The following is a 17,516-nucleotide window of genomic DNA, read 5'->3' as shown; positions in this document are numbered from 1 at the left end:
AGTTTACAGTGTGCCATTGTGCGTGGGGAATTCGCTAGGTTCGCCCCTAAGCAAAATTAAGAAGACCTTCTTTTTACTTCAAATTTTATTTCGAAGATCTCGACTGACAGGAATTCACGTAAAATAAATAAATGATCCACACTGATAGGATTTAACAAACAATAATTAAATGAATAAATAGGTAATAAATAGACGAATGCTGTACACGTACATTAAACATTGTTTGTGATCTTACAAATAAACAAACACATATATTTAAATACTAAGGCCCTTAATGCAAAGAACTTGATACGTCCGATGTTAAATTACGTATTTTAAAACATGTTCAAGGTTTCTTTAAAATCACCGTTTCTTTTTTTCATTGTCCCAACCCTTTTTATTTAACACGAAACTACATTTTTACAATTTCGAGCATCTTTAAGTCACAATTTGTGTTCTTAGAGGAGAGACTACTCGGTTAAACAAAATTTAGCTCTTACCAATTTGACGTTTGCATCCTCTATTCCTTTCAAAAAATAAGAGTTAACAGTGTTCAACAAACGGTGTTGTAAGCCAGTTTTGATTTGGCCAACCCTCACAACTAGAATATAAAATTAGTTATCTACTTCAAATAAGCATCAAGAACACAAGTAGTTCTGGAGGCCCTCTGAGTGTCTTAAACAACGGAGTAAGACAGATTTCGTTTTACAAACTGATACCAAGGCTGAAATTAAAAAGACTCAGAACACAATTTGTTTAACACCAGCTATGGTCTTTTTCTGTATATCCCCCGAAATTCTGACATATCCTACAGCTTTAAGATAACTTTGTACGTTGTAAAGCAATTACATAAAATATCCTGACAGAACTCTTCATAGGACAGTGACTTCTGGTACAAAAGTGCCTCTACCGGTATAGTCTAAGAACGAACAGTGGAACTCAGTAAAAAGATGGTGAAAGCATTACAGCAGCCCTCTTAGCAGGGGAAGGGGGGGGGGGGGGGGTACGTATGTCCCTAGTCCGAATTTCAAAACCCGTCGTTTCGCGTATTGAGTAGGAAGCCATGTCGTTGCCAGAAAATTTACCACTATATTTGTACTTTTCCAGGTCGTTGTTGCAGTTTCAACCATATTTATGTCATTTGTGCCAGTTTCTTCTAATCTCATGTCGCTTTTCAAGGCCACGTCGCTTGTCGAAATTTTACCCTAACAGGACCTAAATGTAAAATTAAAGCTAAAAACTCTAATGTGCTGTTATACAATGAATTATACACTATATTACATCATGAGTGCTAATGACAGCCCTGCTTCTTTAAAATATCGGGGTTTTAAAAATATTCGTACAACAATTAGTAGCTTGGAAGCCACTGACCAATTACAATTTCAATCGACTGGTCTATGCTACATTAAATCTTCACTGAAATAAAGACATGAAGTGTGACATCAGTTCCCATTGTAGTAAAATTTCTGAATCTCAACAATCTTTCTGGACAGAGACGGCCGTTTGCATTGTGGAACGATGGAAGAAAAGTATAGGCGACAGTTTTGTTCCTGAGTGCCATATTTGTAGGACAACGGTGTGAGGATCCAGAAATTTTGCTACCATGGCAACGTTACGTAACAACTTCTCCTCTCTATTATATCACTACAAATTTTCCAGTTGTAGAGGAAGAGGAGGGTGGTGGATAGGCATGCGCAAAAGTTGGTAGCGTTACGTTTCGTAATACAGGTTATCCTGAACAAACCGTTCACTTTAATGGACCTATGAAGAAATGAACAAGAGACTAATCCTCGCTAGGGTGCAAGTAGGCTATTTAGGTCATCATGCAACGGGGCGGATCATTACGCGAAAGTCGTCACGCAACGTGGATGATAATTACGTGAAAGTCATCACGCAAAGGGAATGATCGTTACGTTGCATGAAAAATCAAACAACAGAAGAGTCATGCCCAAGCATTCACATACCACCGGCATCTCTCATCCCTTACCCCGCCCCCTTAAAAAAGACATACCTTCCACAGAAGTCTACTGAATATAACGTAACAATTCAAAATTTACATCTACGATTAGACTTAAATAAGTCATACGTATGCTTTACAAAAAATCAAAACTTCAACGAGTCCTGCGCTTCTGTTGTAATTTCTACATTGTAGAGAATCTTTTTATTTCTTGTCCAACTGTACGAGTTATCAAATCGAAGAATATCTAGAAAGATAGAAATGGGATTGAGTCAGTACCATTTTAGGGTAAGCCTAATATACCACGTGATTCACGCTAGGTTTTCCTGCACTTAAAAACATTAATTACACATTTTAAGTCACATGACCAAACCTTTTCTTCCCGGCATCCTTAAGAGTCCAGGGGTACCAACAGAACTTTAACTATTAGGGTTCCTGTGGCAAAACTCAATTACTTTTTACGTTGCGATCGTCGTCTCCAGCCAAAAAAAGACAAAATGGCGGATTGATGACCCAGAAGCCGTTGTGTATCCCGTCCCCGTTTCTATGGGGCAAATCATTTGACGTTTAAGGGGAGGGAGTGGGTCATTTAAGATAAAATATCTAAACTTGGAACGAAAGGAAAATTCATTGCATGGAGTAGTAGGTCACTGCAATTTGCAGTCCTGTTCAGGACTGCGCTAACCTAAACAATCACACAATTACAAAATGACAATACAACTATAACTATACACTGCATGGAAAAAGTGTGATTATCATTACACGTTCCAAATGATCGACCACTGCATCGCATAGCCCAATGTATGGCTAGTGTAGGCGTCTAGTTTTGTTCAGAATAACCAACGACCCTCCGACTCTGGATAATGTTCGCATGACTAGATGATAAATAACGCAAGACATTTACCCTAACTAATTATTAAAAGACACATAATGAACTTACAAATGCCTGGTTTCTCACAGAGAATAGATCCTTCTTCAGGAATCATATGACAATTTCGTCTTTCCGTAGGAATCTGCAAAACCGATTCATTGCTTAATAGCGCGTTTCATTGGAATATCAGGAGCCGAATTAGGCTCCTGGCAAAATACATTGACGAGCCAAAGAGCTAGGGACTAATCTTGGGGCGTTAGACGAGTGCACTGTTAGTTCAGTTACTTGTTTGCAGTATTTAAACTTTATTCCTGCATGTTTATATTTTCGTTGTAAGTGATAATGTCTCCTCATGTTTGTAGTAAATTCATGATCTGCTCTTTGGCTACCTTCCTTTCCCAACCTTCTTTTAATATAAAGTATGACGGTGATAATGATGATGATGATGATGTTGATGATGATGATGACGATGTAGATGGTGATGATGATGATGATGATGATTAGTCATCGGGTCCTGATAAAAGTTATTGAATAAAGTCTGAAATCTCGAAACCTGTTACCCTTCTCCTTCTTGAATGCAAAGGGAGAAAATTGTTGATAAAACGTTTCCTAGCTAAGCCAGGATCTTGAACACAACAACACGCACCATTTCTTGTAGATCTTTGGAACTTTTCTTCTCCACTTCGGAGAAAAACACACCAAATCCAATGTCGTGGTCCAGAGAACGGTACTGCCAGCTACAAGAGAGCAAAAAAATAACCCACTTCATTTTTGAAGCAAATAAAACTTTCTTTAAAAGACGAGTACCACATTTACCACAAAACTGTCACTTTATATACTTTATAAATAAGTAAACAAATAAAGGTTCAATAATTCTTTACAGTTTTGTTGAACAGCATAACGCTTCGCACAGGATACAAAGGAAGTAAATTCAATTTCCGGATTAACATTTGATAGAAGTTCTAGCCCGCGTAAGCAGAGACTATAATCCTGGGGACCGTTTCTCGAAAGGCCCGGTAACTTTACAGGTCCGAGCGCAAATTTTGAAACAAAAAATTGTTGAATAGTAGCAGAATTCCTAGCGCAAAAACCTGTCAATTTTGCTTCGTTGACTGATAGTTTCATTGTATTATTTTCAAAATTACTAAAACTTTGATCTTAAATGCAAATACGGCAAACATAAAACAACTTTTCGGGCCCGAAAAGTTATCGGCACTTTCAAGAAACGGGCCCCTGGCCCTAGTTGGTTCAAAAGGTGGATAGCGATATCCACCGGATAAATCTCTATCTAGTGGACAACGCAATTGGCTTCCCAAATACTTACCCGCTGGATAATGACTTATCCGGTGGGTAGCGCTATCCAACGTTTGAACAACCGGGGCCTGGCCCAATTGTTCAAAACGTTGGATTTTAATATCCACCAGATATATCACTACATCACTTACCAGTAGATAAGTGTTAAAAAAGCTAATTGCGGTCCCAACTAGAAAGAGATTTACCCGAAGGAAAGTGTTATCCACCTTTTAAACAAATGGACCCTGAAAGGAAACTCCATACAAGTCCCGGGTTATTAGAGATGACTCTCTTTACACGATGTTCTGTCAGTAGTAGTGGTAAAAATCCTGGTCTTTTTTTGGTCCTCAAATTCCAGATCGAACTAGAATGTGAAAACGTGGACCTGTGAGAAGAGAGGAACAACTGAAAAACTCCCATCTGTTTTCCCTTTCTTCTTCTGCGTCGTCAGATCTTTCCTTCAACCTCAAAGGCCACCCTTTCCATCACTGCTTAGACTCTTTTTTCTTGGTTCATCGAGCAACACGTGCGAGACACACAAATGTTTAAGAGCATACCTTAGTATACTGCCAGGGGCTTTGACTTCATAGTTCAGTTTAAGAGCGGTTCCTCGTTTGACACAACTCACTTGGCAACTCTCTTCCTTCAAACTGTTGACTTTGCCACAGTCTTTACGGTAATAACACGTAGGTACATCACCACCATAACAGATCTTCAAAAGAGGAAGAAATTCCAATTGGAAAGTGACGAATTCGTTTAGCAACCTGGCCTCGCAGGGTGCAAAGAAAGTCAGTTTTACAGCCTACCATTCGGGCAAGCTGTATCTAGTATGTACTAGCCCACAAGTCATTTCAACTAGCCCCCAAACCCTTTTTGATTAATCCTTCTGTAATTTGAATTTCCCCAAAAAACACCACTTGCCCGTCGGGCAAGTTAAGAACCAAAATCACTAGCCCCATAGCAAAATTCACTAACCCCGGGCTATCGGACACGACTTTCTTTGCACGCTGCCCCGGTTGTTTAAACGACGAATAGCGCGACTCACCTGGCCAAAGTTGTTCAAAGGGTGGATAACACTCCATCGGATAAATCTCTATTCAGCGGATAACGCAATTGGTTTTCCTAATACTTATTCACTGGATAGTGATTTATCCCGTGGATTACACTATCCAGCTTTTGAGTAACTGGACACTGATAAATCACTATCCAGGGGAAAAGCACTAGGCAAACCAATTGCGTTATCCACTGAGTAGAGATTTATCCAATGGATAGCTTTGTCCTCCTTTCATACAACTGGTGCCAGATAAACGTCCTGGTTCCCGTTTACCGTTAACATGGAGCTTAAGCAAAGACGTTTTGCAGCCACACACGTCAACCGGCTGTGACTGAGCCCTTTTACCTTTCAATATGACTGGACGCTTCAAAATTCATATTGCTACCTTTCCTTACTCTTATAAAAAAAAATTGCTAAAACATTTGGGTAAAACCACTGCCCAAGAATGCAGAAAATGTCCACTTCCAGTTGACGTGCGTGGCTGCAAAATGTCTTTGTTTAAGCTCCCTAATATCTTTTTATAGAGGTGAATTCCGTTGTAAAAAGCGATCGATCATACTGCAAATGTAACTTGGAATGTGAAAATGTGCATACACCTGGTTATCCTGTGTGTAAACCAACGTTGAGCTGGGAGAGAGGGGGACATGGGTAATGTTCCAATGAATTGTGACACTCATTGATCGTTGCTTGAAGGCGATGAAAAAGTAGCCTGAGAAAACAGCCGACATTTGGCGACGCTACCACTGGTTTCCCGCCAAATGACGTCTAAGAAACGAGCGTAGCAATTCCATACTGATGACGTGTCACTACCCAGATCTGGATAGTGCTTCTGATTGATTGAATCAAATTTCCCACGCGACACGACCAATCAGAAACAGTACCCAGATCTGGGTAGTGACGCATCATCAGTACGGAATTTCTGCGCTTGTTTCTCAGAGTAATGAAAAAGGAACACGTTTCCACTTAACCCTTTAAGCCCCAATAGTGACCAACATCAATTTTCTCATAACAATATCCATACATTGTCAAGAGCAACCTTTATCAGAATTAATAAACTGGTCACAAAGAGAAAAATCTTTGATCTTTTATCAAATTTTCTCAACTAATTTTTTAAGGAAATGTATGGAGACCAGTCTGGAGAATTTGTATGTAGATATTGGGGCTGAGTTAACGAACACAAAGACTTCTGGGACTGTGACTAGGGACAGAAAAAAAACTGGCCAATAGCTGAGCGGCGCATCCCCGCTAACGATCCCAGAAACAATTGCGGGACACATTTTTGCCCCAGTCCCCTTCTCCTTTCTAAAGTCACGAATGTTCTTAAATATTGAACAGGTCCTCGAGATAGGTTACAGTCGACTCCCAATAATTCGAACCTTCAAGGGAAGTAGAAAAATGTTCGAGTTATCGAGGGTAAAATTATATATAGAAAATGATCTGAAGGGAAATGAAAATTACTTCGAGTTAGCGGGAGGCTCGAGTTGTTGAGGGTTCGAGTTGTTGGGAGCCGAATGCATTAAGTAAAGTTCACAACTCTATATCTACCTTGGTCTGACATTTAGGGTTCCCATCAGGATCTCGGCATTTTCCTCCGTAGTATTCTGGTAAATTGTCCTCGTCGATGTATTCGAGGAGCTCGCTTTTCCAGTCTCCTGGTGAGAAAATGAAAGAATTCCCAAAAACATAAATTCCTGTTAGGATAATTGTCACATTAAAAGGCAGACAGAGTATGCCAGTTTAAGCATTATTTTGAACGGAAATCGAAATTTTGGACTTGTTTTAATCACAGAAATGTATACCAAAGAAATGTTTCGGGCAAGAACTGAGTGAATAGGCCATTTTCGAGTTCCAAAAACTCTCACTTTCAAAACGAGGTTAAGTGCTGAACCTTTCTTGTGAAAATGAGTTCATTTGCATGAGAATAAAACTCATTTCATATCAGTGGCTTCGCACTTGAAACAGAGGCTTGGGACAACACGGAAATGACCTAAACATTTTTTATGTTCTCCTTTTTCCCCATTCCACACGGTTGCCATAGCGATTCTAGTCCAATGAGTCGGCCAACGTTTTTTTTCCCGCGCTTTTCGGTGTTGCAAGGATAAAAAGATGGCAACTTTGACAGTTTTCCCGTTTCGATGGACATACAGCGAATTTTACACAATTTAACTCAAAGAAGTTAGTAAATTCCTAATTTTCAAGCCATGAAAAGGTAAGAAAACCATTTACTTGACTTTCACTTGAAACTATTTAGTTTAAAAGGCTGTAACACTCAAATTTAAAAACAATGATTGGTACTGATGGTCCCCCGACATGTAAAAACGCTGAGAGAATTCGTTCTCAAAGGCCAAATTGCTTTATTCTGGGATTTTTCCGAGAACATGGTCAAGGTTCTTTGTAGACAAAATAATTTCAGCAGCCGCAATAACAAGGGCAGAAGGGTAAAACACTTTATTCGCTCTGTGCACGTGCGTTTTTCATCTGGATACATTTTCCTAAAGTTCTTTGCAAAACGGAGACACAAAATATTGAATGGTTTCAGGTCGGAAACGCGAACACACGACGAGTAACTTGCACTTTCCTGTCCGAATTTTATTAAGCTGTCTGCAAACTTAGCTCCAAGACCATTCAGATTTATAAGGCAAATTAGAAAATTACTCAAAAAGCGACAAGTCAAAGACGTTTCCTAGGAACGATGTAGTCGTTGTTTCTGAAGTTCACTGTAACCTTTCACCTTCTTTACCGTCAATGAAGAAACAACAAAAAAAAGCAAACACATATATATAATATATAAGTGGACCAGCTATATTCGTAGTGGTAAAACTGACCAAATTACAAAAAAGGAGCAACAGACATACCTCCAAAAATTTTTACTTTGTTTCTTGTAACTTCATTCAGAAAAGGTTTTACCAAAGAATATGCTATGGGAAATAGCTTTGGAGCTGTAAAAGAGAAAAGCAAAGTTAAAACGAAAGATAACGTTGGAACTAAATCTCGAAGAAACATTTTATACGAGAAAGCGTCAGGAACCACGGGGACTGGCTTTTTCCGCGTGTACTAAAACCAGACACCCGGAACACTGCTAGGTATTCCGGGTTGTTCCAGGGGGGGGGGGGGGTGTTCCGGTGTTCCTGGTTTAAGAAAATCAAGGCTCGAAAAAAGTTCCGTCCGTTAGTCCAGGACAAACGGGATATTCTTGCTGGGCGAGTAACTTTGGTTTCTGGGAAACTGCCCACTTACCCATCCCCCAAGCCATGTTGGATTAGGGGAGGGGTAGGTGGGCAGTTCCCCAGAAACATATAATGATTGGGCATAATGATTCACAACTTTAAGGCTAACTTGCCCAATGGGCAAGGGTGCAAGCAAGTCATTCTCTAACAACATCATAAACTAGGACGAGCAAGAAGTGGCGTCGAGCAAGCATATGTGAGCTGGAATTCAAGCTTTTTCGAGGTGTGGTACATGCCGCATTTTTAACATAACGCACATTTTTGTTCACAAGGCGAGCAAAGTTTATTAAATTTCCGCATTATGCGCTATGGCATAGTTCAATAGAAAATTCAAAAAAGTGAATTCAATTGTCATCTCGTATATGTACTGCTATTGTTAGGGCGGAAGCAACAGTTTTTGCCAATGTTTGAAGGAAAACTTCAAATGCAAACCGATTAGCACCCAAAAAAAGTTTGCGTCATTTCAGTCCTGCAAACAGAGACGTTTTCCAGACAATGGATTCTCTCTTCGGCAGAGAGAAAAAAAAAGAGAAAAATCCCAGCGTACACAGTTTAAGGCGCAGGAAGGACAGAGCGATTTTTAGGCAAAAATTCAGAGTTCACTCAGGCTTAGCCAGACGTTAAACTCGTTTTGTTTAATCCCCTCTAATAAACCTTTCGCATATTATAAATGTCTTGTTTGTGCGATACAACTGACACATATGAACAAACAGAAGGGGGCTACGTATCTCATTTATGGGGCTTAACGGCTTCATCTTTGAGGGCTTAATGACTCGGAGATAGGGGGCTACGTGAGCGGGGCACATGACCAGTTACCATAAGCCTCCTTTAGATTTGTAATAAAACTGTAATGAGACTCTACTAAGTAACCTTATTCAGTTTCCGCAAATAAATAACCCTTCGATCATCTTAAAGTAATAACACACTCAAGTCTCCATACCAGATAGTCCTTTCCCTCACCTGAACAAGGAATTATTAGAGCATAACTCCAATGGAGTTATTGCTTTTTTGCTGACAGTAGAGTGTTTAAAAAAATTGAATAAGTGCCCCCCTCTATTTAGGCACCCCCCCCCCCCTCCTCCATACAAGAAAAAATAAGCCTCAACATTAAAAGTAGTTAAGGGAGTGCATGAAATCACCTTGGAGATCTGTGAAAGAGAAGTGCATTTTAGACTGCCAGTCAAACCAATGGAGTTGATTGCCTTGCTTACTAAAAATATTTTACAGAATAAAAGAGGGTGATGTATAATCTCACCTTTTACTACTAAAATATTCTTCATCACTTCAGGGAAATTATCCTCATAAAATGCAGTTACCTGTTGGAAAAAAAAGCTTTTTGTAATACCTATCTTGGCCTGTCTTTGTTATCATTAGCTCTTCTCCCCTTAATTATAAGGAAGGCCTTACAATATAATTAATTTCACGGTACTATCGTTTTAGGAGTGGATGAAATAATATTGTATTACCATTCAAATGAAACCTCTTCAGCTGCACTTTTAAGTACGTAGTACTGTTTATTTAGTATGTAGTCCTAACTTTTCAGTCTGTGGATGAAATCCTATGATCTTACCATTCAAATGAAACCTCTTCAGTAGTACTGTCACATAGTACTGTTTATCTAGTATGTAGTTCCAGCTTTTGAGTCTGTAGATGAAATCCTATGGTGTTACCATTCAAATGAAACCTCTTCAGTAGTACTTTCACATAGTACTGTTTATTTAGTATGTGGTTCTTACATTTTAGTCTGTGGATGAAATCCTATGGTGCAACCATGCAAACAATGCTCAGATTCATTTTCTTGGAGTTAGAGAGTGAAGTAATCTGTGAGATTACTGTTATGCACACATTTTGAATAGTGTGATGACTGTGTATACCATGCAGATCAGATTTTGATCACTGTCTTGGCATTGTTATGTTGGGAAATTTCAAACTTATACCATACTTTTTAACTTACAGTGTTAAACACCATCAAACCTGAAATAAGAAGTAATTACAGATACATCAGTATTAAACAAAAGGATGGAGTTTTAATAATTTTAGTGTTAGAAAGACTTCAAGAATGTACATGTATATATCCTTTTTTATAATTTTTTATTAGAGATACGTATTATGAATGTAGACAGTCTATGTGTCCTCCATTAGCTGTAAAGCTTAACACAACAGCACGTAAGCTTAAATAAAGTTTTGATTTCATTCATATTAAGTGTATTTTAGATATTAAGTTAGTTGCTAAAGAAACTGTTGCCCTTCTTACATGAAAAAGTGAAACAGAAAACTTAGATTTGAGCAGTTTGAGGTTCTTGATTATCACCTTGAATTACCTTACAGATTCAGTGGATAAAACAAACAAAAAAAATTCTTTTTCTTTTAAATCACTAGTATGATAGCATCCAAAGGAATGTAAAGAGATCTTTTTGTGCAAAAAAAAAAAATTGAAATGACTTTGAAATTCTTAGAAATATGATTATGTTAGCAAACCTGGCTTCCAAAGATGTTTGAGTCCTAGGCCCTCCATGTCCATCAACATTACAACCTGCTCATTTCTTACACCAAGCTACCAAAAAGAAAAAGGGAAAAAAATGTATTCAATTCCAGACTCTACAGTGTACGTGTACCAAAATTTCTAGAAAATCCACCACAAAGTTTAAGCAAGAATCTAGTAGTGTAAGTTCCACTTCAGTAGAATGGCCTTACATCAGATTTACCAGTATCAGCTTAAAGTTCTATTGCTACATGTGTAAAAATTTTTTTCATGTACCTTTGCTGCTCGTTGCCTAGCCAGCGACATTCCATATTCACCTAAATATGCTTTAAACTTTACAATTTCTTCTTTGCTTACTGAGGAAAGAAGTCCTGTGAAAAACAACAAGACAAAACATTAAGATGTATTTGACTTTGTCTGTGTGGGTCAGTATAACAGTCTCACAAATTGCCATTACACCAGATGCAAAAAAAGCACTTTATTTGAGAGTCAATGTATTTAGCACAAAAATACTTATTAAGGACACTATTTTTACGTCCCCTACTGGAGACTGGACCACCAAGTTATGTGGCCATCCCAGCCACACAAAGGTCTAGCCGTTTGCAGGGCAGAGGCCGTACCTTCGCTTCATTTGTCAAGTATTTTAGACCCTGAGTTATGGTAAAGCCCCAAAACTTGAACCTGCGACCTCCGGCTCTACAGTACAGTCAAGTGCTTTACCGACTGAGCTTATCCTGCTGTGGTCACTTAGCACCTTATTCAATACACACCCTTTCATACAAAATTGTCCTTTGAACAAACGTGGTCCAGGCAAGTCTAAGAGGTACATTACAGCTGCTTTGAGTCACACATCCCTACCACACTGTCACAAATTTAATAGGAAAACAGTCTCTTTAGACTTGTAAGTCATTCCATATCTAAGCTGACCTCTGAAGTCTATTTCTCCTACAGGATCAATGAAAACAGGAGCTCCTTCTCTATCATAACCAAAATAACTTCCTGGATAATACTTTGATAACACCTGTTAAGTTAAACAGATACAACAACTTCTCATTACCTTTTTGTGATAATACCATTATTAGACATTCACACTAAGAGCCAGTGCAATAAGAAAAGTAATAATTCCCAATGAATTTCTTCATATGTAAGCATGAGCAAGTTATTCTATGGTTATATGCAAAAAGGTAAAAGAAAACAACAGATAACTACCTCAGGGACTTTGTATGTTTGAAGCAATGTGTCAAGTCCCATTTCCTTCCTCACATTCATGCTCTAGCAAAATAAATCACCTTGTTATAAAAGAAATATATAAATAACCACAAACAAGGAAACACAATAACTCACTTTGCTTGTGCAAGTTTATAAAACAGTCATAAAACTGCAAACTGAAGGTTTTTGCAAATTTTTAGATGTGATTTTTTAGGATTGGTTTGGAACCTTGGTGCAGCAAATGAAACTTAAAATTTGTCATTATGGATGTGGTATTTACCGAGAAAAGCACTATGCAAGCGTTGGTCTCAGTTGTTTTTTCATCATATTTTTTGATAAGTAGTCAAGGGACAGCTACGTACAAAAAATCCCAACTAACATTTTGAGCCAGGACTTAACATGCAAATGTAAACATAAAAGATGTTTACATTTCCTTTTTCACTAAATTTCTTATACAATACCTCTCTGAGCATCAACTCTGATTTTTCGATTTTGAAATCTCTTGCTAAATGGGAGAAAGAAACATTTAGTGAAACATTTGAAAAAATGTTCAAAGCCACTCTAGATATTCTGTAAGTATAGATATCTGCTGGAAGAGGAAGCATCCTAACCACAAGAGATGGTCATTACACCCATATTGCAACAGCCTTCATGGTTTTAAAAACAGCACAATAGAGATATTTATGTCCAAAGGCCTAAAGAAGAGCTTTCAGCTTCATAGTTAAAACCTGCCACGCTGTTGCGGTAAAATTCTGATAAGCAACATGGCCTTGAAACAGTGACATAGGACAACAGAAATGGTGACAAAGGACACAAAGATGGGTTGAAATTGGGACGGTGACAGAGAAAAAAACAAATACAATAGCAAAATATCGACAGCACCATGGCTTCCTCCTCAGTACGCAAAATGACAGGTTTACAAATTCAGACTAGGGACATGTGTAACCCCTGTAAGAGGGCCTCAAACCTAAGCATTTGTACCTCAGCTTAGAGCAGTCACTAAGATTTCAAGTTGCAAGGTACAGTCAACTCTCTTTATTGCAGACACTGTAGGGACCTTGAGTTAGTGTCCTCATCAGCGAGAGTGTGTAATAGTAGGAATTTATCTCAGGCAAACACCTGTAATTTATTTTTGCTTGGGATTTAGCCGCTGTCCATATTATCGAAGTGTCTGTTATAGCGGGGTGTCCACAAGGTGAGAATTGACTGTATATGCAGGTAGAAGGTGGGAAATGGAACAGCTAGGAGGTTCTTTTTGTTCTATTTTCTTTTTGTTTCCTCTCAAACTAGCCGGGGATTGTGCCCATAGTAAGTAGCCAGGGGAAATCCCCTGGCATGAGTAGTTAAATACAATCTTGTAATGTTAATACAGCTAACCTCGCAGCCATCTTAACAGGAAGTAATCATCATGTTCAGGTTCCAGAATATCACTGACACAATCTCGAAACTGATCAAGGAAACAGATGAAACAAAAGACACAGTTAGTGAACTTGCATGGCGTCCAGTTGCTAATAACCAAGGGTTATGGCAAATTTAATGCAAAGTTTTCTAGACTACAAATGATGCTTTGAAGAATTTGAGGACTTTCCAGGATTTATGACGCTTAAGATGTCCTAATTAGTAAGGTCACCTTATTATACTTTGTTCAATCTCATAATTCAGAAACTTTTATCTATGAAAGGGAAACTTGAAATAAATTTAGCTGGATCACACTGATCAAACCTGACACCACAAATAAACTTTCAAAAAAAAATAATTCCACCAGTTTCAGAAGGAAAATGAAAGTTCCTCCTCATTTTTTTCACTATCACTCAAGAGTAAACAAGTGTGACATCGAAAAAATGTGAAATTATAGGAATGGTTGGCATATCCAGAAAGAACAAGATGAAAACAAACCCCTTTCCAAAAATACAGTAAACTGCCGCTTAAAAGCACTGGGCTTATACATTTTTGTAATGGGTTTTAGGAGGGCTTTAAAAACAGAGGGGCCTATAACCAGAAAAGAAAACATTATTCAAAACAAGCTATAGCAGTGCACCTTTTGCATTAACTGGTTTTAAATTAAGTTTCAAAACGTTGTAATAAAATGAATTCATTTCAATAGATTTGGAGGGGGCTCAAAATAATTGGATGAATTTTTTTTGTACACAGGTAGATGGACCTTTAACTGGGGGTGCTTATAATTATATAAGAAGCAGGGCTTATACGTGGCAGTTTACGGAATACCCTGTTATTGGTGGGGAGATATATAAATATGCATTGTTATGCTCTGGTAAATCAACACAAGTCCTTCTAAATTGGCATGGATCATAATGATCTCAGCCTATTTTAGGAGGATTCAAATGGAGTCATCAGAGCACAGTGGTGCTTATATCTCCCAACCAATTTGCAATAACAGGCTATTAAAGGAGCTGTGTCACAAAATTCAGCCAGATTAGCTAATTACAAAATGTCCGTTAAATCCAAGAGAAACACAAAAATAACTGCTTAAAACATTAAACAAGATTAAAACAGATTAAAATTAGGGTTTTTCAAAACTGTCCAGCCTAACAGTTTTTAAAAGTTTATTTCTGCTGTTTGCAACTTCAAAACTAATGCTCAGGAGACATATTTGTTTGTCTTGAATCTCTGACTTTGTCATTTACATCTAATTTTTTTGCTTACTTTAAGTTCCATAGCGATTGAGGGCAAGTAATTGGCAGAATTGAACAAAATAAACTAGACTGCCGTGACACAGCCCCTTTAAGAGGGGCACATTTTTTATATTGCTCTATGCTGGATATGCCAACCAACCCCATGATCTCACAAACTTAGATTTTGTGATGTCATCACTTCTTTTCTGTATTCAAAGCTGCTGATATTATACAATGCAGGACTGGCAGTTTAATAGGAAAATAGAACACTGTAACCATAACATCGCAGACCAATCTACCAGGGTTGTTAGGGATATTTACACATGCGTGTGATTGTTGCCAGTACCAATGGCAATCCAATATAACCCCTGTTAAAATAATGCATGCGTGCTATGTGTTCCTGTGTTATGTGGAATGCAAATTAAGGTTGTTATGCACCAATGTCTTGGTTTTAGCTTGGGCACATCTTATTATAGAAAGAGACCTTTTATTCCATAAGATGCATCTTAGCTAAGTTACTTCTCATTCCAGATAAACGGCACCATTTATACGGGAAGTTTGCATCTTATGTAAGACCTGTCTTACTTTCCTTGTTTACACAGCCTCATTAATACTTTCCCAAACAATTCAAAATTTAAGGAGAGTAATCACCAACCTTGGATAGAATGTGTTGTTGTTCTTCTGTAAGGTCTCCCATCAAAGGAAGCTGTTTCTGATGCCTTAGCTAGACCAGTTACACAGAGTGAAAAACGTATAAACATGAAAGGGGGAAACGAAGACTGCTCAAGCCATAAAAACCATAAATATTATATTATATACGCTTATTCTACCATATTCCGGACGGTCGCTACGATTTGATATGCTCAGCCCAACAGAAATCAGCACAAATAGCACGATTATTATGACGTGACACCACCTTAAACTTATTAAAAAGGAAAAGTAGAAATGAAGTATCTACATCGTAGTGATTTGTCAGGATTATTGAAACACCTGAAAGACGACCAGATGTTTGTTTCTCACCTGACCAAATTAAATCGATCAGGCATACGAGAACGACGAAGTATGAGGCAACAGTCCTGAGCGAATACAACCAAACAACCGACTGATTGTTACGACAGTCTTTACTTCTCAACTTCCTCGAACACAGGTTGAATCGATCACACTTCAAGGGCTTCTTCAAACTGATCAGAAATGATTTATAAAATGTTAAAAGACTTGAGCTTACTTACTTACTTAGTTTCACACGTTTTCTGACGAAAAGCAGATGACAACACTAAAGTGATCTGTAGTCACGTTGGGGTTTGCGTCCTTCTTCGAACAACTTGAATGACTAATCATATTTACATTTTCATAATGGGGAAAAAAAATTCCCTGGCGATCATCGAAAACAAAGAAGGAAAAAATTGTTAACTAAAACCAACAGCTGCGTGCAAGAGAGTGGAACGGACGTTGGGACATCACACGTAGTCTTACATACAGTACCATTTTCTTCCAAAATTGTCACGTGCCCGGTCATATCTTGTTCGGCGCCATCTTTGAAAACTGTTCCATGTCCTTGGTCATGCTTGTGTTGTGATTATCCATGATTATGGATGAAGTGGACTTTGACAGAGAACTTGAAGGAACCACAAAGTTGATAACAAGCCTGAATATAAATCAGGAGTCCGCTTCGTTGAAACCAGGTCGGTTGATGATGAATACCATTCATTATCGAGGAAGCATACATTTTTTCTTAGTTTCACTGCTGCTGATAGTGGATAGAGGAGGTCTTTCACGGAGGCGGCAGCGGCTTGCAGCCGGGAATTTATTAGTACTTAAGTATAATAAATAGTACGTAAGCTTAAGCTATACATTTATAGCCTTGCACTGACTTTGGGCCGAGTGAAAATGGCGAGAGATGAATCAGATAATTAGCCTGTTACAGCGATACCGTATTTACTCGAACAAGCGCCGCATTTGGTTTAGAAACTTTTATAAGCGCCGCTCCCGAATAAACACTGTGGCTCTGATATAAACAAAATTAGAAGATGCTAATTCTGTTAGTTTAATACGGAAAATAATAGTACTGTAGTTTAATACAATCAATCCTTTTGTCGCATCCAACTTTCAAATAAATGCCACCCTTGAATAAGGGCCGCACTTAAGGCATGAAAAATTGAATAAGCACCACCATGCTTATCCCAGTAAATAGCATATATATGCTACACCTGATTGGATTTTTTGGTGGTGAACATACACTGTATCGCTGAATCTAAAGTTTAGATTTATTCAATTTAAAAAATTCTTAGTTGCTGATGTAGGGTTACGTTGTCATTATGTTTTTCTTGTTACAGTTGAGTCACACAGTAATGGATTGAATAGCAACAAGGCTAAGTACAACAAGTTAATTGAAAAAGCCAAAGAACTAGGCAGGCAGGGACAGCTTGAGCAAGCACTTAGATTATTTGAAAAAGCTTACAGAATACATCAGAGTGAGAAGCTTGGAAGAAAAATTGAAAAGCTCAAGGTAATTATTGTTTAGTGCCATTGGTTGGCAGTGGTGTTTCTAGGGGGGGGGGGCTGCCACCTTATTTTGAGTCCTGAAACTGAGGCCTGCAGGGCTGGGAAAATTATTTTCCAGAGGTGGACCCTCTCTTGTGTCTGAGTTTGTTTGAGGAAACTCCCTCCCATTTTACCTGAAAGTTTGGATCCACCACCCAGGAGCTTCTCTATGGGTACCCACAGCTGTGGATGTCCATTTCTTTGCACAGATACCATCAAATTGTCGGTTTTGTCAAGAAAATTGTTGCATATCAATAATTGTTTTGCGTA

The 17,516-nt window shown here is 38.3% G+C and overlaps 2 protein-coding genes across 2 annotated transcripts in view; one reads left to right on the top strand and one right to left on the bottom strand.

The window, feature by feature from the left end:
- Positions 1-73: 73 nt before the first annotated feature.
- On the bottom strand, positions 74-16,152 carry LOC140951891 (SEC14-like protein 2). Its single transcript, XM_073401265.1, has 16 exons — positions 15,935-16,152; positions 15,361-15,429; positions 13,450-13,519; positions 12,534-12,577; positions 12,073-12,135; positions 11,791-11,884; positions 11,140-11,234; positions 10,860-10,935; positions 10,336-10,355; positions 9,637-9,697; positions 8,010-8,093; positions 6,700-6,806; positions 4,658-4,812; positions 3,454-3,544; positions 2,877-2,949; positions 74-2,183 (listed from the first exon to the last, which is right to left on the bottom strand). The coding sequence occupies exons 2-16, from the start codon at positions 15,400-15,402 to the stop codon at positions 2,083-2,085; spliced, it is 1,176 nt and encodes a 391-aa protein (XP_073257366.1). The 5' UTR covers positions 15,403-15,429; positions 15,935-16,152; the 3' UTR covers positions 74-2,082.
- The window catches only part of LOC140951890 (DNA excision repair protein ERCC-6-like), a 21,007-nt gene continuing 19,625 nt past the window's right edge, over positions 16,135-17,516 (top strand). The window contains exons 1-2 of the mRNA XM_073401263.1: positions 16,135-16,387; positions 17,039-17,211. Of these exons, the coding sequence (XP_073257364.1) occupies positions 16,288-16,387; positions 17,039-17,211 (273 nt within the window). The 5' untranslated portion in view covers positions 16,135-16,287. The remainder of the gene's footprint in view (positions 16,388-17,038; positions 17,212-17,516) is intronic.

Source organism: Porites lutea, chromosome 11, assembly GCF_958299795.1.
Source record: "Porites lutea chromosome 11, jaPorLute2.1, whole genome shotgun sequence".
In the NCBI taxonomy this organism is placed as follows: domain Eukaryota; kingdom Metazoa; phylum Cnidaria; class Anthozoa; order Scleractinia; family Poritidae; genus Porites; species Porites lutea.
Note: the sequence above shows the minus strand (reverse complement) of the source record. Positions and strands in the feature narration are given on the sequence as shown.

Excerpts from the sequence above, each read along its gene's own strand:
- LOC140951891 (XM_073401265.1), bottom strand. The coding sequence starts at position 15,402 with ATGGGAGACCTTACAGAAGAACAACAACACATTCTATCCAAG. Across the intron at positions 4,813-6,699 it reads ACCCTAAATGTCAGACCAAG|ATCTGTTATGGTGGTGATGT; the intron begins GTAGATATAGAG and ends CCTCTTTTGAAG. Across the intron at positions 2,950-3,453 it reads CCAAAGATCTACAAGAAATG|ATTCCTACGGAAAGACGAAA; the intron begins GTGCGTGTTGTT and ends TCGGTTTTGCAG.